The sequence below is a fragment of the Bos javanicus genome, chromosome 9 (assembly GCF_032452875.1).
Source record: "Bos javanicus breed banteng chromosome 9, ARS-OSU_banteng_1.0, whole genome shotgun sequence".
Classification (NCBI taxonomy): Eukaryota; Metazoa; Chordata; class Mammalia; order Artiodactyla; family Bovidae; genus Bos; species Bos javanicus.
In genome coordinates, this window is record NC_083876.1 from 70,871,132 (window position 1) to 70,895,961 (window position 24,830).

Sequence of the window (24,830 nt, forward strand, 5' to 3'; positions counted from 1 at the left end):
AACATCTGGAAGTTCACGGTTCATGTACTGCTGAAGCCTGTCTTGGAGAATTTTGAGCATTACTTTACAAGCGTGTGAGATGAGTGCAAATGTATGGTAGTTTGAGCATTCTTTGGCATTGACTTTCTTTGGGATTGGAATGAAAACTGACCTTTTCCAGTCCTGTGGCCACTGCTGAGTTTTCCAAATTTGCTGGCATATTGAGTGCAGCACTTTCACAGCATCATCTTTCAGGATTTGAAATAACTCAACTGGAATTCCATCACCTCCACTAGCTTTGTTCATAATGCTTTCCAAGGCCCACTTGACTTCACATTCCAGTATTTCTGGCTCTAGGTCAGTGATCACACCATCGTCATTATCTGGGTCGTCAAGCTCTTTTTTGTACAGTTCTTCTGTGTATTCTTGCTACCTCTTCTTAATATCTTCTGCTTCTGTTAGGTCCATACCATTTCTGTCCTTTGTCGAGCCCATCTTTGCATGAAATGTTCCCTTGGTATCTCTAATTTTCTTGAAGAGATCTCTAGTCTTTCCCATTCTGTTGTTTTCCTCTATTTCTTAGCACTGATCGCTGAGGATGGCTTTCTTACCTTTCCTTGCTATTCTTTGGAACTCTGCATTCAGATGCTTATATCTTTCCTTTTCTCCTTTGCTTTTTGCTTCTCTTCTCTTCACGGCTATTTGTAAGGCCTCCCCAGACAGCCATTTTGCTTTTTTGCATTTCTTTTCCATGGGGATGGTCTTGATCCCTGTCTGCTGTAAAATGTCACGAACCTCTGTCCATAGTTCATCAGGCACTCTATCTATCAGATCTAGTCCCTTAAATCTATTTCTCACTTCCACTGTATAATCATAAGAGATTTGATTTAGGTTATACCTGAATGGTCTAGTGGTTTTCCCTACTCTCTTCAATTTAAGTCTGAATTTGGCAATAAGGGGTTCATGATCTGAGCCACAGTCAGCTCCTGGTCTTGTTTTTGCTGACTGTATAGAGCTTCTCCATCTTTGGCTGCAAAGAATATAATCAGTCTGATTTCGGTGTTGACCATCTGGTGATGTCCATGTGTAGAGTCTTCTCTTGTATTGTTGGAAAAGGGTGTTTGCCATGACCAGTGTGTTCTCTTGGCAAAACTCTATTAGTCTTTGCCCTGCTTTATTCTGTACTCCGAGGCCAAATTTGCCTGTTACTCCAGGTGTGTCTTGACTTCCTACTTTTCATTCCAGTCCCCTATAATGAAAAGGACATCATTTTTGGGTGTTAGTTCTAAAAGTTGTGTAGATCTTCATAGAACCATTCAACTTCAACTTCTTCAGCATTACTGATTGGGACATAGGCTTGGATTACTGTGATATTGAATGGTTTGCCTTAGAAATGAACAGAAATCATTCTGTTGTTTTTGAGATTGCATCCAATTACTGCATTTCGGACTCTTTTGTTGACCATGCTGGCTACTCCATTTCTTCTAAGGGGTTCCTGCCCACAGTAGTAGAGATAATGGTCATCTGAATTAAATTCACCCATTCCAGTCCATTTGAGTTTGCTGATCCCTAGAATGTTGATGTTCACTCTTGCCATCTCCTGTTTGACCACTTCCAATTTGCCTTGATTCATGGACCTGACATTCCAGGTTCCTATGCAATATTGCTCTTTACAGCATCGGATCTTGCTTCTATCGCCAGTCACATCCACAACTGGGTATTGTTTTTTGCTTTAGCTCCATCCCTTCATTCTTTCTGGAGTTATTTCTCCACTGATCTCCTGTAGCATATTGGGCACCTACAGACCCAGGGAGTTCCCCTTTCAGTATCCTATCATTTTGCTTTTTCATACTGTTCATGGGGTTCTCAAGGCAAGAATACTGAAGTGGTTTGCCATTCCCTTCTCCAGTGGACCACATTCTGTCAGACCTCTCCACCATGACCCGCCCATCTTGGGTGGCCCCACATGACATGGCTTAGTTTCATTGTTAGACAAGGCTGTGGTCCGTGTGATCAGATTGGCTAGTTTTCTGTGATTATGGTTTCAGTGTGCTTGCCCTCTGATGCCCTCTAGCAACACCTACCATCTTACTTGAGTTTCTCTTACCTTGGACATGGGGTATCTCTTCACAGCTTCTCCAGTCAAGTGCAGCTGCTGCTCCTTACCTTGGATGTGGAGCATCTCCACTCGGCCCTCCTGTGCCCACACAGCTGCCACTCCTTGCATGTGGGGTTGCTCCTCTCGGCTGCCTCAGCCAATTACAAACAGCCCACTAGACTTTCCCAAATAAGCCAATTACTAAGTTATTGCCAATTAAATAGTTTCTTGCTTTGGATCTCCATCTTTCCTGTAAAAGTCTTGTCCCTAACTCCCATCAGAGGACCTCTCCTAACCACTTTTGGTTTGGTGCTGCCCTATTCAAACTAATTTTTGCTCAAATTAACTCTTAGAATGTTTAACATGCCTCAGTTTATCTTTTAACAGTTCATGCTTGAAAATCTTCATTATTATTGTCATTATTGTTCAGTCCTCAGCAATAATAAAATACAGTTGAAATATTTTAAAAATAAACAAAGCTCTTGTTGGTTCTACTACACATAGATGTCCTAATGCAATGGATGCTAAAAAGCTGTTATGGGCTGGAATATAGTGACTATCCTTTGAGAGTGTGAGGGATGGGATATTCCCTGGCTCCAGAAAATAAGGGTGAGGGGCCATGCATTCCTGCTGGGACATTTTTATTTTGCATTTGTTTATTTTTTCCCTTTTTGCAACTTTGAATTTTTTGGGAGATCAGAGATCAAGACAACATGGGAATATCCTTATCACAGTGAGCAGACCACATGCATTTTGAATCCTCTCCAAGGACTGACTACTCTTGGAATCTAGAAATTCTGTTTTATTTATGTTTTTATTTCTTTTAATTTTTATACAGATATATTCCTAGATCTAAGGAACTTTTCCCCTTCAGTATCTTCTTCACCAACTTGAAAGTGAATACTTTTAGTAAAGGAAGAAAGAAAATACTATGGCAACATTTTGACAGTTTGGGGGATTTTTTTTGAAAAAATATGAATTGAGATGGAGAAAATGTCCCTACCTTAAGCCCACACTAATCACTCTCTCCCAACTCCACTGGCTTCATTAAGTCTCTATTAAATAAGCCATTGAAGCAGCTGTCCCATCATCACAAAGATGCATTTAGTAAGGAATAAAGAAAAAGAGAAAGAGTTGGATGAAGAGAGTGACAGTCCATTGGTTCCTCCAGTCAGTGTTCTATGGCAGTTAGAATGTGTCTTCATGATCATAGTCTTCACATTCCAGAGCTATAGCTAGCTGCTTAACTGGCCCAGATCTTGGTCCTGGCATCTGGGTTCTATTCACCCAGCATCCTGTCTCAAACCTGCATGAAGAATCCCATCAGTCCAGGTCAACTGTTGTCAGCACATCACAAGACATGGAGTCCCATTGACCCTAACACCATTCATGTCCCCACGGGGTATGAACCAGATCAAGGAGCCCTTGCTTTCTCCAGCATCCATGCCCAGGAAATATTTGACTGTAAGAAATCTAAGTTTTCTAAGATTAAGCCAAAACCACAGTCCATAGTTAGGAAAGCTCACAAAGTCTTTAACCCTGGCCATTGAAATTTACCAAGTTCTGAACTATGACTAGAAAGAGAAGTACAGCAGCCAAGTGCTCCTGCCATGCCTGGAGGCTGAAGGAACATGAGACTGTGGAGCAGAAGAACTCAGACCTCCAAGTGCAAGTAGGCTTATTTTCCTGTAGGATAGCATTTTTGATTGTTGGCTTTTGAAGAGACACATAGTGTTTCCTGTTTGAGATCACCATACCCAAACAAACCTTTCTCCCATAAGCACTTTTCTAGAAGCACAAACAACACCGACTCACATTTTAATCTGCACCTGTGCCCACCTAGGTGCCCCTTCATAAGTGCTAGGGCCTCTGTGTATGGTCATTGGGTATATCTGTGTGTGTGCATGCAAATGTAGGAATGAACACGCGTCTTTTGCATTATCATCCATTATAAGAGGCTTCATTTTTAGTTTTTAAGGAAAGTGCCATATTTTTATTAAATTATGAAGAATCCTCATGGTTTTCCTCTGCTGCTTTTTTCTTTCCGCCTTCCCATTCAGCACTGTTTCACGTTAGACCTTATTTACTTTTCCACGCGTCTGTCTTTGGATTGAGCTGTTGGTATCAAGTGAGCATCACAAATACTTTCAGCAGAAGAAATAAAAATTACAGTTAAAAAGCACATCAAAACTATCATTAAAAAATCTATATTCATTAAAGAAATCCAGAGTGAAAATAACCAGAGCTGGGTATGAATGTAGTAAATGGCATTTTTTTAGAGTAAATTCACTGCTGCAATGTTTAACTAAAAAAAAAAAATCATTTAAAGACCATGTAGCAAATTTGTCACAGGAAAAAATATCAGACAGTATATTAATATGAGCAATTCTTAAATGATCTCCAGGAAAATTTAATAACTAGGAACTAAAAACTAACGCAACATTGTAAAGGAATTATACTTTCATTAAAATTGTTTAATTAAAAAATAAAATAAAAAATGTTATTTCTTTCAGAAATGTCAGTAAATACCAAATGCAACAAAAGACTATGATGTGGTATCTTAGAATGATTGAATATTAATCATGTTTATAAAATTATATTCACTTGTTTGGGATATTAGCCTATTAAACATATTTGGTCATAAGTTAATCAAGGTAATCTTTTTGTGATGTTAATATAACAGAAAGCAAATGAAAATATTTTATTTCTCTTTGGGTGGAAGAATAAGAAAGACTCAAGGATAATTTGCCCTTATTGGTTTTCAATACTAAGATGCATTGTTCTTTAATACTTTAGAGCAGGAGATGGCAATGTTTCTCTGTAAAGGTAGTAAATATTTTCAGCTTCTTTGGCCGTGTAGTCTATACAGTCTCCATCACAAATACTCAGTTCCACACTGCATCATGAAAAACACCATCAACAGTACTGAACTAATGAACATGGCTTTCTTCAATAACACTTTAGGTATGGAGACAGAAATTTGAATTTCAAATGATTTTCATGTGTCACAAAATATTAGTCTTCTTTTAATTTTCTTTTTCAAATCTTCATAAACCTGAAAACCTTTCTTAGCTCACAGGCCATTATGAAGCCAGATTTGATAAACATCTACTTTATAGTCACCCTATTAATTTGCTTACAGGTTGACAAGACAGGCAAAGCTCTAAATAGGCAGTCAATCACCACTGAAAAGCATATAAAAAATCTTCAGGCTCTCGAGTAGGTTTCTAGATGTAAGCTCAGCTGCTCTCTGGGATACATTAGTGCTAGCTATTCAAGCCACACCCAATTGGCTTTTGAGTTTCTTGACTTTCTAATCAAAATATACAGAGTGGCTGAACTATTAGAAAACATATGCACTTTAACCAATCAGGGATGATAGGAGTTTAGCAATAAATACATCACAATTGGTTTTCCTGTGACAGTCCCATAACATTGTAAAAGTGAACATATATACAATACTTACCATGAGCTGGGAAGTTGTCTAAGCACTTTAACTGTAGTAACTTATTTAATACTCACTAAAAAAAAAAAAAAACCTAACAGATGGGTATAACTGTTGTTCTTTTTCAAAATTTTATCACTTTATCTACTTTATATTGTCTGGTGTGTGTGTGTGTGTGTTTCTAAACAAGAGAAAAAAATGTATTAGCAATTCATTGATATGAATGATCATGAGCACTATTAGCAAAATCCCAGACACATTCTTCTTTTCATTTTTGTTATTTTTAAAATTATCCAAAATAAAAATAGAAAGTTTAAATATTCTACCAATATAATGAGTACACAATAAGTATTATAACTATGAACATTACCCTTAGCGCTTGTGTCGTGAGGTCTGATAAAGTATTTGGTGCACTATCCTTCTCATATAACCTTCCGAAGAGAGTCACTGTCAAAACAGGTCCAGATGTTGGCTTCAGGCTGAACAAGCGTCCATCATTCGATACCTAATTAAAACACAGGGAAGCTGACTGAGAATAACTTTCAGTTGTACAACCTCACAACACACTCTTAAAATTCAGTACAACTGGATGAAGAAACAATGAAAATAATGGCCATATTCTACTGCATCTGAAATACTTGAAAAGGTACGGAGAAAAATTGGAGCTATAGAATTGGTACTTACTGAAATGTCTGTATTCTACATCTTACAATTTACTCCTCTGAGAAGGCATCCCATGAGTTAATAAACACAAAACAATGGATTTGAGAATGTATGAGAGAACTCTTGTTCGCTCAAGCAAGAAAGACTCCTCCAAAGGCTCAGGAGAGCTTGACTAAGGGGCGTTGAGCTGAGCTTCTGTCATCCCTCATACTCATCACAGCCTCCCAATCTGCCCACTGTCCTCAACTCCCCACAGTAACTGTTTGGACCAAGAAAGGGGAGGAAGAGTGGCACCTGCAGGTACAGTCAGTGGGAGAATGTGGCTGAACAGAACACTTGTGCAAGAAGAAATTACTTCTGGCGTATTCTTTTTAAAAGGGTTGCTTCTTGCCAGTTCAGCCACTATCCAATTCTTCAGCTTTTCTTTCTTTCCTTTTCTGGATGGTCACCCAGGGCCTTCGAACACACCATGAAAAGAATTCTTTTCAACTGTTCTAGGCCATCCCTCCCCTAAACAAGGAGGCTTCCTCTGGTAGGACTGGTCCTGCAGCTCTTCTCTAGTCTTCTTTCTACTTGATAGACCTTAAACAGTCCAGCCCACTCCCTGAAGTCCCCACAGTAAAATATATTTCTTTACACTAGTTATTCTCTAAAATAGGGGTCCCCAACCTCCAGGATCTAATGGCTGATGATCTGAGGTGGAAATGATGTAATAATAATAGAAATAAAGTGCACAGTGTCATGTGCTTTTTTGTTGTTGTTCAGTAGCATCCCAAAACCATCCCCCCTACTACCCCAATGGTCCATGGAAAAGTTGCCTTCCATGAAACCAGTCCCTGGTACCAAAAAGTTTGGGGATTGCTGCTCTAAAGGACTTTTAGACAAGAGATTCCACGTGCTCCATGTCCTTGATGAGCCCTAAGTCCAATTTTACTCTCTCCAAATGAAGATTTTCATGATATTTGCAAGCACTTGGACAGGTTTTCTATTCAAAAGATGCTTCTTCTTACATTAAATCATTAAATGATTTGTCAATATTAAGCAAAGGTTTGTACCTGAAATTCTCCAGGTGCAAGCTGAATTTCACTCAGCAACACCTCAGGGAAGACATACTGGGTTCCGAACGTGCCACTGAGGGAGAACATTTCAAACCTGGTGGAAGCAGTCTCAACTGAGTCACCACAAGTGTGTAAGTCTGTTGTTTTACACTTCAGCAGAGTACAAATCTAGGAACAGAATAAGAGAACAGTAAGTTTAAAAACAGTTAAGTCTTAGGAAAGCCAATTGAAACACTCTCTTGATCTAGAAAAAAATGTCTATGTCCTTTTGTTATATTGCTTCCTCATTAGACTAATCTGCTTCGTTGCTGACTATTACTGCAATTAGCAAAAAAGAAAAAAGGACTTTGAGCCCTAATGCTTTCTGTGTACATGGCAAGTCACTTCAGTTGTGTCTGACTCTTTGTGACCCTGTGGACCATAAGCCCACCAGGATCCTCTGTCCATGGGATTTTCCAGGCAAGAATACTGGAGTGGATTGCTGTGCCCTCCTCTAGGGGATCTTCCTAACCCAGGGATCAAACCTTCATCTCTTACATCTATTTCTGCAATTCACTGTAAAAAGATTAAACCACATAAAGAAATCATAGGTCCTTGGTCTATAGCCATGAACAATTATATCTTACTGTTTTCAAGTTAGCCATGCTTTTAGAAATCAAGAGTGTTCAATTATTTTTAACAAGTTTAAACACTAGTTTAATTTCTATCTTATCACCTATTTCTAACAAAGAAGGAACTTTAAAGTTGTAGAGAACCCTAGAGTTGATCTAGAGACAATTCATGGACTGGCAGAGTCACATACCCTACACCTGAGCAAGGGCTGAAAGCGCTTTCGTTATCTGACTTAGTTACACTATACTACACTATATTACAAAGCTATCTGCGTGTAAATCTAAGTGTATGAATCATCTCACCATGTGGATGCAAAACCCCCAAAAGGAAGAACCTTCTTCACTTATCTCCATCTATACTGCATCTTCAAAATTTTACTCCAAGCTACCTTCATTTATGGCCTGACTAAAGCAATGTCCCTTAACTGGTCTTCCTCCTTCCATATTTGAAGTTGGAGAGCAAGTGTTTTTGAGCAAGTGTGTCAAGATGAGATACAAATAACTTTCACATAAAGGTACATGAATACATGCTTCTATTTTGTTCCCTTGCAATCCTACTAGAACAAACATTATTATTATTGTGGAAGATCTGGACCCACAAGATTAGGAGAACAGGAAGAAGACAGACTATAGCAAAAGTTTAGAAGTTTGGGTGTTGACACAAAAATGGTAACTGAGGAAGCAACTCACATACCTATAAATAGACTATTGGATAAAAAGATGTGGTACATATATACAAAGGAATATTTGGAAGGTTTGTTGCTAAGTTGTGTCCAACTCTTCTGCAACCCCATGGACTGTAGCCTGCCAGTCTTTTCTGTGAATGGGATTTCCCAGGCAAGAATACTGGAGTGGATTGCCATACCCTTCTCTAGGGGGTCTTCCCAATCCAGGTATCGAAATGGAGTCTCCTGAATTAGCATGGGGAAAGCCTAGAATCAACCTGTCTACATTGCAGAATAGGCTTCCTCGTGGCTCAGATGGTAAAGAGTCTGCCTGCGGTGCAGTTGGATCCTTCAGGAAGATGTCTTGGAGAAGGGAATAGTCACCCACTCCAGTATTCTTGCCTGGATAATTCCATGGAGCCTGGTGGTACAACCTATGAGGTTACAAAGAGCTGGACATGACTGAGTGACTTTCATTTTTGCTTTCACACTGCAGAATACTCAAAAGATTCCATCCCCGGGAGTACTAGGTATCTCAGTAACTGAGAGTATGTTGGGGTGTTTAATGAAAGGAAAACTGGTAGGAAGTTGTTAAGGGTGCCTCAATGCTGAGTCTCCAGACATGGATGAGCAATGACCCTTCCCCAGTTCCATAAAAGATGGAACCTTTATTACCAGAGAGGGTAAAGCAGACAATGTTTAGATGGAGACTCTGAAAGACTTAGTAAGGGGATTTTTTGAATGAGTCATGCTGAATAGTGATACCATGCCCTTCTACCCTGCATTTCCCCAACTTGATTCTCTTGTTGTTCAGTCACCCAGTCATTTCCAACTCTTTGTGACCCCATGGGCTGCACCATGCCAGATCTCTCTGTCCCTCCCCATCTTCTAAAGTTTGCCCAAGTTCAGGTCCATTGCACTGATGATGCCATCTAGCCATCTCATCCTCTGACACCTTCTTCTCCTTTTGCCCTCAATCTTTCCCAGCTTCAGGGACTTTTACAACGAGTCAGCTGCTGACTCTCTACATTCTGTTAAAAAGGCATTTTTTCCTTCAGGAATAGGGTTTCCTAATAAATTACAGGACAGGAGTCCCAGTTAAATCTGAAGTTTAGGTAAACTAAAAATACCAAAACCAGTTTTTAGTATAAATATGTCCCAACTATTACCTGGGCATTTTTTTTTAATCTGTGTTTATCTGAATTTTGAATTTACTGGGGCACCCTGTATTTTTATTTGCTAAATTAAGCAAACTTATTCAGTAAAGGAATTAGAAGAATTTTGAAATATAGGAAACTGAATCATCCCCAAAGGAAGTCTCTAAAGACATTTGCTTCAGGGATTCTTCTAGTAAAAAGCCCAGCTAGACTGTCCCCCCATGAAGCTTAAAGTTGGCAAGTATCAACCACATGCTCAGAGTTTTCAAACAGTTTCAGTTAAAAAGAAAGAAAAAAAAAAGGTCATCATACACGTGAAGAAATTTTCTAAATTTAGAATTTTAAATTTAAAAGCCTGTCTGGCACCAGTGGCTTAGCTGAAGGATCACTGTTCAGCAATAATAACAGAGAGCTTCTTGGTTTTACTTGGAGCACTAAGCAACCTCCCAACACTAAGAAGAGACCTATGGCTGATCTCCTCAAGTGGAGTCAAGACTCTGGGGCAGGCAGAGAGGCAGATAAGACTGAGAGGGAAGGAGGGAAAAGAGAGGAAGAGTCGAAAGAATGCTGTCTTGTTTTATAATCATTTCTTTAAACCTAAAATAGATCATAAATAATAAAAAATAATATATCCCAATTTTTTTATTTTAAAAAGCAGTATGGCAATAAAATACCACACATATGTACCACAAATATAATGCAATATATGTCAATATGCCATGTAATATATAATATTCATGTGGCAATAGATGCTTTTCTACAACATAAGTTTTTAAACTAGTTTCCAATCATTGGACTTTTTCTACCTGTGTTCTTGATAGCATTTTTTCCCCCTTTCTTCTAGCACCTCAGAGCTCTGAGAAGGAATATTGATTCCTCCCACATTTTCATCCTTTCCTTTTTTGTTGCTCTTTCTCTTAAGCCTATAAAGATAATCAAGTTTCTTTCATCTATTGGAAAAACAGAAACAGCATTATCATGAGTTCTCTGGCTAGCTCCTATCTTGTTTCCTTTCTTCCCGAATCAGATACACTTTTTGAAGTGTATTGATTGATTCACTCATCCTTTCAATATCCTCACTTACTTCTCACTTTTCAACCCACTGCAATCTGTCTTTCACTCTATCATTCTGAGCCCAGGAGATTCCAACAAAATTATATATTATTCATGCAATAATGGTAAACCTATTGCACAAATACACTTCAGTTTCCTCCTTCTGAGAGTCTCTACTTACCTTACCTTTGATAAGAGTTCTCTTTAAATGTTCCTTTATTTCTCAGTCATAATTGCAGGTTCCTATTCTTCTGTTTATTTCCTGCCCAAACACAGGAGCTTCAAAAGATTTCACCTTTAGCTCACTATTCTTTACCATTAGTCGATTTTTGCAATTCACTCTTTCTTGTGGGTTTATTACAACTTTTTTCCTGCTGATTCTCAAAACTGTATTTCTAAATCTAATATCTCCCTTAAGTGTCATATTACATTCAATAGCCTATTGGATACAACTGAATGTCCCCAAAGTAATGAAAAGCCCACACATCCAAAGCTGAATTTACCATCTCTCCCACTACTATCCAATCTGCTCCTCCTCTCGAATCCTGATCCGTCAAAGCATCCCATTTATCCATCTTGCCAAAAAGCTGGTACATTCTAGACCCTTCATTTTGTTTTCCTGTTCCATCTCAAATCAGCTACTAAGATTGGTTTTCTAAATATTTCTTGACTCCATATCCTGATTTTATTCATATGAACATAATCTTGGTTGAAGCCCTAGTAGGACTATTTTAATAATACCACTAGTCATTTTGCCCTACGTTTCATGATCCACAGTGCAACCAAAATGATGTACTCATAAACAGTTGTGACAGCATCATTCCCTGGCTGAACACCTTCTGGCAGAAACCATCACTGATAGAACAAAGTCCACATCTTAGGAATGACAGGTAAGGTCCTGCAGGGTGTGATCCTGGCTCTATGCTCATCTTCCATCCATCCTTGCTTCTTATGCTAACACTTTAGTGACTCAACTGCTTGCTCATTTCTGTACATCCTGCTTTTTGACACATCCACCCCCTTGCTCAGGCTCTTCACCTTATCTTGAATTTCCTCCCACTTTTTTTCACCTGGATAAAATAGCACAAACTCAAGCATCATGTCTTCAGAAACTTTCCTGGATCTCCAAATTAGACTAAATGTAGCTCTTTAGTATTATTACAGCAAAATGTGACTTCTTTGTTGAATCACATGTCAACCTATACTGAAACTATGGTCATCTGTCTTTCTCGGCTACTAAATTCCTCAAGAGGAGGGTCCATACTTACTCATCTTCATCACATTAGTGCTGAATATATATCTGGTATGTGTTTGGCATTCAAGAAATGTTTGCCAAAATGAGCAAGCATTGGACTGACATTTAAGATCAAAAGTTTTAGCAAATAAAAATTTAGGATACCCAACTAAAAGGAAATTTCAAGTAAACAGCCATTTTTTTTAGTATACACATAAATACCAAAGTAGGACATACTCATAATAAAAGTAATCCATTGTTTTTGAAATTCACATTTAACTGGGTGTCCTGTGTTTTATCCAGTAATTCCTCTGCCACCAAAGCAATCATTACCTGTAAATAATAGCTCCCTTCAACAGTATGTAGTCCATCAAATGCCCCCAGGGCATAAACTTCATCTGATCTTTTCTCAGACATCTTGTAACTTAGATGACAGCAGAGATCTCTCTGACAAACTGTGTGATTTCCTCCAATTTCTTTGAGCTCCAAGAAGGTGAATTCATCAAAAAAGATGATGCCTGTAAATTCCTGGTTTCCCACTGAGTGGGCTTCTACACCACTGGCATAGGAAGTCCAATTCACCACCGGTGTGGGGTGTGGGTGCGAGTCCAATTGTGCGAGGAGGAGTTTTCCTTCCTCTGTCTTCATATCATAATGAAATGCTCGTGGAGAATCAGGTGCATAGATTCCACTCCCTGGAAATGATATTTAAAACAGTAAAACAAAAAGGAGTTGCATGGGTGTTATATTCTAAACTCATATGAACATTTTACTTCTTCTAAGCTGTATCTTTCATTAATTTCAGTAAAATATACTGATAAAGTCAGACAGATGAGGTGAAATCCAGTAAAGTATGACACAAAGAATCCAAGAAGAAAATTTCATGTAAGAAGTGGTGAATTTTGAAAAAAAGAAAAAGAGTGTATATTCAAGTTAAATAAAACTAAACCAGTTTATGAAACAATTTGGGTTGAGATTGATTGTACAGCATGTCACCAGCTATATATGCAAACATTAACAGTTGGAGGAATTTTGTTAAGGAGTACATGTTAGCTAGAAAACATATTTTTTTCCTTTTTGATTACATCAAAATCTTAAAGACTACACATTACCTGTCATTTTCTTCAAGGGGTAATGTAGATTGGATGCTAGGAAGTTGACTCTCATGCCCATAGCCCAAGCTGAGTGGAATTCAATAGCTGACAAATGTGGCAAAACATTCATCCAAGCTGTTGGGAAGAGTATGGTGTCCACACGGGAATCTCTCACCAGAGTCACAGCAGGATCGTGGAAGAGAATATCAAAGCACGTGAAAATGCCAAACTTTCCAAAGGTGGTGTTGAAAGTCACGACCTCAGGTTCCTTGGGTGCATTGAATTGATCTTCATTCAAGAAAAGATTTTGCTGCGATAAACAGAAGATGATGGGGGGAAATCTCTTTAAAGAAGTTGGCCCAGATGTCATGGCATCTAAAAAAGTTCAAGCTCACATTTATTAAACTGTGCCAACCTCATCTATGACCACTGTCTCCACAAGGAAAGAACGTTAGAGAATTAGAGATGACTATGCTGATAGGAAACTTTGGCTCAGGTTCCACATTTGATAGATATGTATAAGGAAATCCTTATCTATTAACACCTTCTTGAATATTATTATATAAGACATAAAAGAGAAATGATAGATAGCTTCTATTTGCCAAGTGCACTTAACAATTTTCTGCAGACAAAGAACTTTGCTCCTTTTCTCTTTGAAAACAAGACTGGTAAGTTTTTCATTCTAGCTTTACCCTTTGCCAGGTCATGTCATGAAAAGTACAAAATGTAGGGCTTCTCTGTTGGTTCAGTCCCTGGTCCAGGAAGATTCCACATGCCACAGGGCAATCAAGTCTATGCACCACAGCCACAGAGCCAGTGCTCTAAAGCCCGCGCTCTGCAACAGAAGCCACTGCAGTGAGAAGCCTGCACACTGCAACAAGGAGTAACCTCCACTCACCATAACTAGAAAAAAACCCACATGCAGCAACAAAGACCCAGTGCAGTCAAAAATGAATGAATAAATGTTTTTGTTTTTTTTTTAAAGGAAAATGACCATCCATCATTAAAAAAAAAAAAAAGGACAAGTCCAAAAGGCAACATTTTATTTCAAGTCAGGTCACTCCTATTGACTCCCACACACTTCTAATGACACACTCCTGTGTTCCTAAATGTACAGGAAATATCCTTTTTCTAGGATCTTATCACAAATAATCATTACTTTCTGTGCTTTGTTTATACTGTTTTTAAAATGAGCTTATTATCAGCAATAATGATTGTTTCCCTTCTTGTTCACTTTATTTTGTTAAGCATTGAGTAATTGAATTATTTGCAAATAAATTCTACCTTATGGTAGCGTGCCACCAGTTTTCCCTTAGAATCAAACACCACATCAGTATTGTATTGGTAACGACCGTCAGGGGGACACTGAGGGTCGCTGGCGTTGCATGACTTCTTGTCCCCGATATTTGCCACAATGTAGATGGAGTTATCCTTGGCCAGACAGCTGAGTCTTTGTTGCACTGGGGTGTGACCAAATCTGTTATATATTCATTGGAAGAGGAAAAAAAAACATAAGGCTTAGCTTTTAATAAAATTCAGAATGATAGTTTCTTGAATATATATGTAAACACAAAAATAAATTCTAAATAGCATAGATAGAAGGGAAAGATTAACACAGAAACTTCAGAGGAAGTACATGTTTGTGGCAATTTGGTTGTAGAAAACTATTCTATGATGAGACTCTGGGCTATGCATTTTTTTCATAGCATTTATCATATCTATAATTAATATATTTATGTATATGCTCATCTTAGGCTTCCCTGGTCACACAGCTGGTAAAGAATGCACCTGCAATGCAGGGGAGCTGGGTTGGGAAGATCCCCTGAAGAAGTGAATGGCTACCCACTCCAGTGTTCTTGCCAGGAGAATTCAATGGACAGAGAAGCCTGTCAGACTACAGTCCATAGTGCCGCAAAGAGTTGGACACGACTGAATGACTTTCACTTCATAATGTATATCACATCTTATAGATATTCTGGGACAAAGACCCATATCTCCTGTTTGCTGAACCCATGCCTGAAAGAAAAATGGCATTAAAAGTATTCTGAATGATAGAACAACGTCTTGGAAGTAAGATGATTATAGGAAGAAGGCACCAAGAATCCTATCTTTCTACCTAATTCTAGGACTTCATCCGTTTCTTCCAAGTTGTACAATTTGTTGCATATAATTGTTCTCATGATCCCTTGTATTTCTGTGGTATTGGTTATAAAGTCCCCCCTTTCATTTCCAAAAATATGGAATGCTTCAGGGATTTTCATGCCATCCATGGACAGGGGGCAATGCTAATCTTCTCTGTCTTGTTCCAGTTTTAGCATATGTGCTGCACAAGAGGCGTGCCTGTTTAATGGGTATAGAGTTTGAGTTTTGCTTGATGAAAAGAGTTCTGGAGAAAGAGGACGTGATGGCTGCACAACAACGTGTTTGTACTTAATACCACTGACTACATTTAAGGATGGCTAAGATGGTAAATTTTATGTAATGTGTATTTTACCTCACTTTTTTTAAGTGGAGAAAAAAAAGCCTTGGCAGTAGAAAAGGGAAATCTTGTTCAGGAAACTTGTTCAAGATGCAATAGCATCTTCAGGGGAAAAAAAGGGAATTTTAGAGATGCATTTTGGGTCATATGAGAAGAGCTCTGCATAAGAGGTTAAGAAATCTTTTCCAAGTGTTTTGAGAACAGAAGTCAAATGATATGAATATTCTTCAAGATTAATAGGGCATCGGAACATAGAATGTACTAGAATATCAGAGTATAAATGTGGGGAATCACTAGGAAGCTGTTATCATAGTTCAGTTTAGAAGCAATAAGGGTTGGACTAGAGCAGTAACAGCCTCTATGGAAAAACAGAAATACTGAAATATTTGTTAATGCTTGATTTCTTTATTCCTTATCATGTTACCAGTAGTTGTCCCAGTAAAGCAATTAAAACACAATTTTGAACAGTAAGACCTCAGAATATATAACATATAGCCATATTTATTCCTTATTGGCATTAACACTAAAATAATAAATGGCTAATAGAAGGTACTAAAGAATATGTGACAAAGCTGTGATAACTGTTGGAAGAATGAAAATTTGGTGCCATCTGCTGGCAATATAATCAAAACCGTAGCAATGACCCACAAAACATATCCTTGAAAAAACCAACAAGGATAGAAAACATCTTTTTAAAATTATTGTTTTAATGCATCTATATAAAATGACCATTTAATAATATTTACCTTCACTTGCTTAAATTAATATCTGAAATGCACAGATATAAATATGAGACATTAAACCATTTGAAACATATTTATCTCAAATCTTTTCAAATACTCTAAGTGGTAGAATAGGCACATGAAATAGAAGCCTACTGTTCTGGATTTCTAAAACAGCTGTGATTGCATATTTTCCTCCTGTCTATATTAATTTTGAAAGGGTAGCATATATTCTAACCTATTTCCATCTAAACTAATTGTTCAGACTCTTTGTTATACCCAGAAAGGCTCCAAAATTCTTTGTTAGACCACAAGTTTTGATTTGGAGTTTAAAAATGTATTTTGCTTATGTTAGTCTGAATCTGCTTCTCACTTAATCCATAATATTTTCCAAGCCCTTTATATACACATTTGAATGTAGAGTTCCAAAGAATAGCAAGGAGAGATAAGAAAGCCTTCCTCAGCGATCAATGCAAAGAAATAGAGGAAAACAACAGAATGGGAAAGACTAGAGATCTCTTCAAGAAAATTAGAGACACCAAGTGAACATTTCATGCAAAGATGGGCTCAATAAAGGACAGAAATAGTAGGGACCTAACAGAAGCAGAAGATATTAAGAAGAGGTCCCAGGAATGCACAGAAGAACTGTACAAAAAAGATCTTCATGATCCAGACAATGACGATGGTGTGATCACTCACCTAGAGCCAGACATCCTGGAATATGAAGTCAAGTGGGCCTTAGAAAGCATCACTATGAACAAAGCTAGTGGAGGTGATGGAATTCCAGTGGAGCTATTTCAAATCCTGAAAGATGATGCTGTGAAAGTGCTGCACTCAATATGCCAGCATATTTGGAAAACTCAGCAGTGGCCACAGGACTGGAAAAGGTCAGTTTTCATTCTAATCCCAAAGAAAGGCAATGCCAAAGAATGCTCAAACTACCACACAATTGCACTCATCTCACACGCTAGTAAAGTAATGCTCAAAATTCTCCAAGCCAGGCTTCAGCAATACATGAACCGTGAACTTCCAGATGTTCAAGCTGGTTTTAGAAAAGGCAGAGGAACCAGAGATCAAATTGCCAATATCCACTGGATCATGGAAAAAGCAAGAGAGTTCCAGAAAAACATCTATTTCTGCTTTATTGACTATGCCAAAGCCTTTGACTTTGTGGATCACAACAAACTGTGGAAAATTCCAAAAGAGATGGGAATACCAGACCACCTGACCTGCCTCTTGAGAAACCTATATGCAGGTCAGGAAGCAACAGTTAGAACTAGACATGGAACAACAGACTGGTTCCAAATAGGAAAAGGAGTATGTCAAGGCTGTATCTTGTCACCCTGCTTATTTAACTTCTATGAAGGGGTACATCATGAGAAACGCTGGGATAGAGGAAGCACAAGCTGGAATCAAGATTGCCGGGAGAAATATCAATCACCTCAGATATGCAGATGACACCACCCTTATGGCATAAAGTGCCTCTTGATGAAAGTGAAAGAGGAGAGTGAAAAAGCTGGCTTAAAGCTCAACTTTCAGAAATTTAACGTCATAGCATCTGGTCCCATCACTTCATGGCAAATAGATGGGGAAACAGTGGAAACAGTGGCTGACTTTATTTTTCTGGGCTCCAAAATCACTGCATATGGTGATTGCAGCCATGAAATTAAAAGACACTTACTCCTTTGAAGGAAAGTTATGACGAACCTAGATGGCATATTAAAAAGCATAGACATTACTTTGTCAACAAAGGTCCATCTAGTTAAGGCTATGGTTTTTCCAATGGTCACATATGAATGTGAGAGTTGGACTATAAAGAAAGCTGAGCACCGAAGAATTGATGCTTTTGAACTGTGGTGATGGAGAAGACTCTTGCGAGTCCCTTGGACTACAAGGAGGTCCAACCAGTCCATCCTAAAGGAGATCAGTCCTGGGTGTTCATTGGAAGGACTGATGTTGAAGCTGCAACTCCAATACTTTGGCCACCTGATGAGAAGATCTGACTGATTTGAAAAGACCCTGATGCTGGGAAAGATTGAGGGGAGGAGGAAAAGGGGACGACAGAGTGCGAGATGGTTGGATGGCATCACTGACTCAATGGACATGGGTTTGGGTGGACTCCGAGCATTGGTGATGGACAGGGAGGCCTGGCGTGCTGCGGTTCATGGAATCACAAAGAGTCGGATACGACTGAGTGACTGAACTGAATCGAATAAATGCAGAGCTCTGTCTTCGGTCTACTGGGAACAGAAAAGGTATTTCCTTTTCTGTTTAAAAGGTATTTAAAAGGTATTTAAAGTGTATTTCCTAAGACAAAGCATTCAATCTGAAAATATAATAAAAACTGTCAGTTATGGAAGACAACTTTTACTAACTTTTAAAAAGTGCACATGAAATATTCAGCAAATATTTGTTGGGTCCTACAACTACACAAAGGCTTCCCTGGTGGCTTAGTGCCAAAGATTCTGCCTGCAGTGTGGGAGCCGGAGAAGACATGGGTTTGATCCCTGGGTTGGGAAGATCCCCTGGAGGAGGGCATGGTAACCCACTCCAGTATTCTTGCCTGGAGAACCTCAAGGACAGAGGAGTTGGCAGACTATAGTCCATAGGGTCGCACAGAGCTGAACACGACTGAAGTGACTTAAGATGCACGCAGAGGCATGCACCACTACAGGGAACACCATGCTAGATATGTGGGCGTCTGGGGAAGAGACATTCTATGCAGAGCTGTCCACGCACAGGGTGGGAGATACAGGGTAAAGCAGGGCTGGTGCCCTTCAAAACCCTCTTCAAACTTCTACCATCTTCATCCAAACAGCAGCATTTCTTTGCCTAGCTTACCTTCATAGCTTTTAAATTATCTCCTGCATTTTTACTGATCTTTCTGAAGGCTTGTCTCCACGAGGACACAGGAATGATCCTTATAAAACTGAAGTCAGAGCATGTCACTTCTCTGCTCAAAACTCACCAATGGCTACTTTCTCACCTAAGTACCAAGGTCATTAGCATGGCCCATGAACCCTTATACTATCAGGGCCCTCCAATCTGTCTGCCTTTCTGCCTCCATCTCCTACTTTTCTCCTACTTCTTCACATCATTTCAACCACACTAACTTTGTTGCTGTTTCTAATATGCTAGATATGCACTCTGACCATGGAACCTTGGTATTTAGAATTCCCTTGGCCTGGAAGGTTCTTTTCTCAGAAACCCATATGATTTCCTCCCTCACTTCCTTTAAGTTTTGCTTAGATACCACCAAGAAGCCCTCTGGTGACATAAAAATTTAAACCTCATTCTTTCCACCATATTCATCTTTCCTGTTTTATTTTTTCCTATAATATTTATTTCTACCCCATATTGTAGATAGGTTGACAAGTGATAGATAATTAAACAAATATCTTTTTTTTTTTATTTCAATTGGCTGTTTCCACACTTGAATATAAGCTCCAAAGGACAAAGATTTTTAATTCTTTTTGTTCACTCCACTGTCCAGAACTGTGCTTGGACATAATAGGTATTCAAAAACTGTGTTAAATAAAAGCAAGAACAGAGATGTCATTGGTTGATGGGAAAAAAGAAAGACTACCAAACTTCTTGAAATGGAACAAATGCAACATCCTGGTGGGAATTCTCAGAAGGCCCTAGGAAATTTGGTTCTAGGGAAAAGTCATTCAGAAAGAAAGAAAGGCAATTCCTAATGGAAGTGAGAACAGAAGGCTTGTCATTTAGAACTGAACCTTGAGCATGGGACATGGTTAAATAAGAAATAATTATGATGCGATGCAATGCAATTAAAATAGTTTGTTAATATTAAGGTAAATAATATTGAACTTTGTCAAAAATCAAGGTGTCCCTATATGCAGACATAGTTGTTAGTTTGTGTGGTTTTGAGAGCTTTTCCAAAAAAGGAATTCCTACAATTTTAGCAATAGTGCATTTGGAAATGTGAGTCAACTGACATGATTCTCTTAAATGTATAGTTCATATGTTTTCCTTTATATTATAAGTAATAGTGTACTTTTATCAGACTTCATATTTCTTATTCTAGATTTGATTTAAACCACTTATATGGGACTTCCCTGGTGGTCCAGTGGTTAAGACTCCAGGTTCCCAATGCAAGGGGCCCAGGTTCAATCCCTGGTTAGGGAACTTGATCCTGCATGTAGCAACTAAGCTCCAGAACAGCCATATAAATTTAAAAAATAAAATAACCACCGACACAATTCTGCTCTATCCACCTCCTAGGTCCTCATCTTAAGCTTTAAGAATTTCATATACATTCATGTTATCCAACTATCTTATTGATGAGAAAGGGAAAATTTTAATATTAAGCTGACATGTGACTCTGTTTCACTATTTTCTCACACTGTTTTAAAAGTACAGACCTACACAGGAAAGCAATTTTCTGCTCACTGGTAAGGAGTCAGAAGAGTAGAGTTTGGATATGGTTCTTCCTCTAGCCAAACACCCTGTGACCTTAAGTAGGTTATACTATCATCTCTCCAGATTCATTCCCTCAGTGGAAATTCACATTGGAATTAGATTCTGATGTCATCTTATAGCACTAACTTCATATTCACTTTCTTAATACACATATTTGTAGGAGATGAAAAATTATAAAACTATCCTGAAACTTACAAATGATAGTGAAGCTTATACAATGATCTACAAAGTTTTCTCAGATTAAGTTCATGTTCATGGTTAAATTCTCCATAATACATTTCCTTACCTGTCAGGATTATTACAAGGGATCCAGTTCACTTGAGGGTCTGGGATATCCTCCAAGTATGGGTAGATAGATTCCCTGGTGAAGTTAAAACCATAAATGCCATCTTCTGGGGTCACAATGATATGTGCACCCTGTTACAAATGAAGCAGAATCAATATATTATTCAAATAAGCAAACAATAAAAGAGGAGGCCTGCAAGAGGACCTGAGTGGCTGAGAAAATTTGCTTTTTTTTTTCATCTTATTCTTCTGTTTTTTAATATATTTATAATTTATTTTCTTTGCCCAACCACTTTCATTTCCTAATCCCACAGTTATCATTTCTATGTCACTTTTTCATCATTTCATAGCTGTTAATATTTTTCCAGGCTACTCACAGGCTTGCCACCTGCTGCAGTTGTTAACTATAAACCTATCTCTTCCCTGAATAAAGCCCCTGCCTGACCTTTGGCCAGTTATCTTGCCTGAGTATGTAAGGATACTGATCACTCACTCTTCTGCTCCAGCCTCCCCCACCTCATACCCTACAAATGCAATCCCCATTTCTCAGAAAGGAGCTCTGATATGGTTATCTGAATGGTTCCAGGCCTAGAGGTACAACCTGAGCTCACCTGGGCAACTCTGGTGGAAGAATCACCCTGGAAGCTGCTGTGTGTGTGACCTTTAAGGAAACAGTTGAACTAAAGGTGAAAAAAACCTCAGAATTCTTAATAACCTTTTAAATCTTTGTAGGTACAAGAATGTAGGTTGATAAATACATGTATATGTATACATTCATGACTCTCACCAGACTTTATATATCCCTTATCTTTACCTGCTCTACGCATAATTTATTTCAACCACATTCATTCAAGCCACACATGCAAACTTAACCCTTCATTCAATTCAAGAACTTACTAAGCACTAACATATGTACTTTTGTAATTAGTATGAAGTATATAATATACACTGGTAAGTAATTTGCAACTTAAGTTTGTTTTGGTGTTACAAACTAACCTACAAACTCTTAATAGCACAAAAGTATGCCAGTACTCTAAGAACAGCTATTGATTCCTGACCCATTTATCCTCCAACCCTCCACCTGTAACAGAACAGAGCAACAAAATCAACAAAATAGTTGAATTCATAGCAAGTTCCTCTAAGATTTGTTGTCACTTAATAATAACCAAGTTGTGTTTTCCAAATGTTGCTCTCACTGTTAGGGAAGTATGTAATAATGTCTTTGCCCTAAAAACTAGGAGCAGGGAGGACTTTGATTGCAAAACAAGGTCTTGACTACCCTGAGACATAGGTCATTCAAAGGTGTAATTGACCCTGACAGTGGTTCTTTCTACTAGGATGCCACCCTTTCTCTACATAGGAGCCAGAAGCACACTTGAGAAATGGTACCTGCTTCGATGCTGACGTCACTGCTCCCTCCAGAAGATCCAAATTCCGGTTCATTACTGCCAAGGCCTCTTCAGGAGACACTGGCACGAGGGTGGCATTAGGCAATATGACTGCATGCTCATAAACAGCTGCAATAAAGGTATCCAGGGAGCTGGCTCTGGAGACACAGAAAAACAAAACGGCCACATAGTTGAGCAACTGAGACATAATCATGCTGAAGTCCAGCAACTGCTGAAAAGCAGAGTAAGCGCTGTTATTTATAGAGAGAGAGAACACAGTGAATCACGTGGCTCCCAGAACTTAGTACTTTAAAAATATGTGACAAAAGCTAGCTTCAAGAAAGCCTTGTGATTTTTACACCGCCAGACAAAGATGTAAACAGATCTTACATAACAAGTGACCTTCTCTTCTTACAGGGCTCTGTGAGGATCAAATAAAAAAATGCATGTACTTTCCATCTGCTGGGGTTATCCTAACAAAGTGCCATACACTAGGTGGTTCAAACAATAGAAATGTATTGTCTTGCGGTTTTGGGGGATAGATGTTTCAGAGGACGGGATTAGCAAACTGGCTCCTCCTGAGGGCTGTGAGGGACAGATTTGTTCTGCCTCTTTCGTTGTATTTAGCTGTCTCCTTCCTGTTTGTCTTCACCCAATATTCTCTCTGTGGGCACGTCTGAGTCCCCCAGACTTTTACTTTTTTTACAAGGCCACCAGTCAATGGCTTTAGTGCCCGTCCTACTCCAGTATGACATCATCTTAACTGATTACATCTGAAATGATCATATTTCCAAATAAACTCACATGCTGAGGTGCAGAGGGTTAGAACTTAAACATACGAATTTCTGGAGTTCATACATCTTAGAACTTCAAACCTAGTAGTTTATGTAAATAATTTGAAGAATAAACAGCTTTTCAATTGTGAATTATTATTACTATCACCTTGTGAATATTTGAATTTCATATTTTGTTCACTTTCGTTTCCTCAGAATGGTGAAGACTCAGGACAAAGAGGAATATTCATTGTCTATATGACAAATCACCCCCAAAAAATAATGGCTTCTAAGAGCAAGCTTGTATGATCTCACATTTTCTGTGGGTCAGGAAACCTAGGGCAGCTTGGCTGGGTGCCTCCGTCCCACAATTACCAAAGCTTGACTGGGAAAAGAGTCAGTTCTAGGTTCTAGGCTCACATGGCTCCAGGCAGGCCTCAGGTCCACATTGGCTGTGGCCCAACATGTTCCTTGCTGTGAAGGCCCCTGGTCGCACTAAAAGGAAACTCACATGCTGGCATCCAGCTTCCCTCAAACCCAGATAACAAGAGAACCACCATCCAAGATAGAAGCCGCAGTCTTTAGTAATGTCATCTAGAAAGTGACAGCGCATCAATTTTGTTATATTATATTCATTAGAAGTACGATGCAGGGAACCCAAAGCTGGTGCTCTGTGACAAGCTAGTGGGGTAGGATGGGGTAAGATATGGGAAGGGGATTCAAGAGGGAGGGAACACATGTATACCTATGGTCAATTCATGTTGATATATGGCAAAAACCATCACAATATTGCAAAGCAATTATCCTCTAATTAAAAAGAAATGTAAAAAAAAAAAAAAAACACCCAGTCAGTACACTTGTTGGGAGGGGCTTACTTACCCAAGGGCATATATGAGGCACAGATTACTGTGGACCATCCTAGAGACTGCAAACCACACAAGTCATAGAGGATGAGTATAAAGAATGAGAGTGAGAATAAGAAGGTGATAGAGGGAGAGAGAAGAGGGGGGAAATAATATAAAATAGAAAAAAAGCTTAGAAATTTTGATATGGAGTTAGAAGGCAAATTTTAGTTGTAAATTAAGAAAAACTTTTTTTTTTAATGTTTACAGATTAGTGCTTATGATTGTTTTAGTTTTAGATTTCACTTTGGATGGTGTTTTTATTTGTTCAGGTTGAAGAAGAGTATATATTATTATTTTTTTAAACTTCAGGACTATCGTAACTTTATTCTGTGACTGCCAAAGCAGCCAAGAGGTTGTGTTGACCAGGTCCTCTTAAGTCTGTAGCAAATACCAGCTCCCTCTGCTTGCCGATCTCCTTTGGGTTTTCCCTTCTCAGGTGGTCAGAAACACATGTACTTTAGTACTTCACAAGAGTGTTGACCCAAAACAGACTATGGGATATTTCTCCAGCAAAGACAGGTTTGCAGAGAATTGCAATTCGGGATCTACCACCATGGTGAGCAGGGCAAGAGAAAGAGAACGCTTTTATAGAGATAAAAAAGAAATTGAGAGGACTAGAGTTAACAAAGAGTCCCTAGTTTTTCCTTGGCTGAGTTCTTGCCACAAACAGTCCTTGCCAGGAAAGGAGAGAGTGGTCTTCTTCCTGGATGGCTCTGCTGTTGTCATGGAACATAAGAACTTCCCCTTCTGGTCTCCCAACTCTATTTAATAGAGGTTT

At 38.7% G+C, this 24,830-nt stretch overlaps 1 protein-coding gene and 1 pseudogene across 3 annotated transcripts; both read right to left on the reverse strand.

The window, feature by feature from the left end:
- Positions 1–4,040: 4,040 nt before the first annotated feature.
- On the reverse strand, positions 4,041–22,671 carry VNN1 (vanin 1). 3 transcript variants are annotated; one of them, XM_061428010.1, is made up of 8 exons: positions 22,376–22,670; positions 20,988–21,118; positions 14,342–14,534; positions 13,076–13,367; positions 12,297–12,658; positions 7,241–7,411; positions 5,893–6,027; positions 4,041–4,221 (listed from the first exon to the last, which is right to left on the reverse strand). In XM_061428010.1, exons 1-8 carry the CDS (start codon positions 22,586–22,588, stop codon positions 4,213–4,215), a joined length of 1,506 nt encoding a protein of 501 aa, XP_061283994.1. In that variant the 5' UTR covers positions 22,589–22,670; the 3' UTR covers positions 4,041–4,212. The 3 variants fall into 3 exon arrangements, with proteins under 3 accessions (XP_061283994.1, XP_061283993.1, XP_061283992.1); XM_061428009.1 differs by having other exon boundaries at positions 4,041–4,192; positions 22,376–22,664; XM_061428008.1 differs by lacking the exon at positions 4,041–4,221 and having other exon boundaries at positions 4,788–6,027; positions 22,376–22,671.
- Positions 15,289–15,386, reverse strand: LOC133254549 (U6 spliceosomal RNA; annotated as a pseudogene).
- Positions 22,672–24,830: the final 2,159 nt, after the last annotated feature.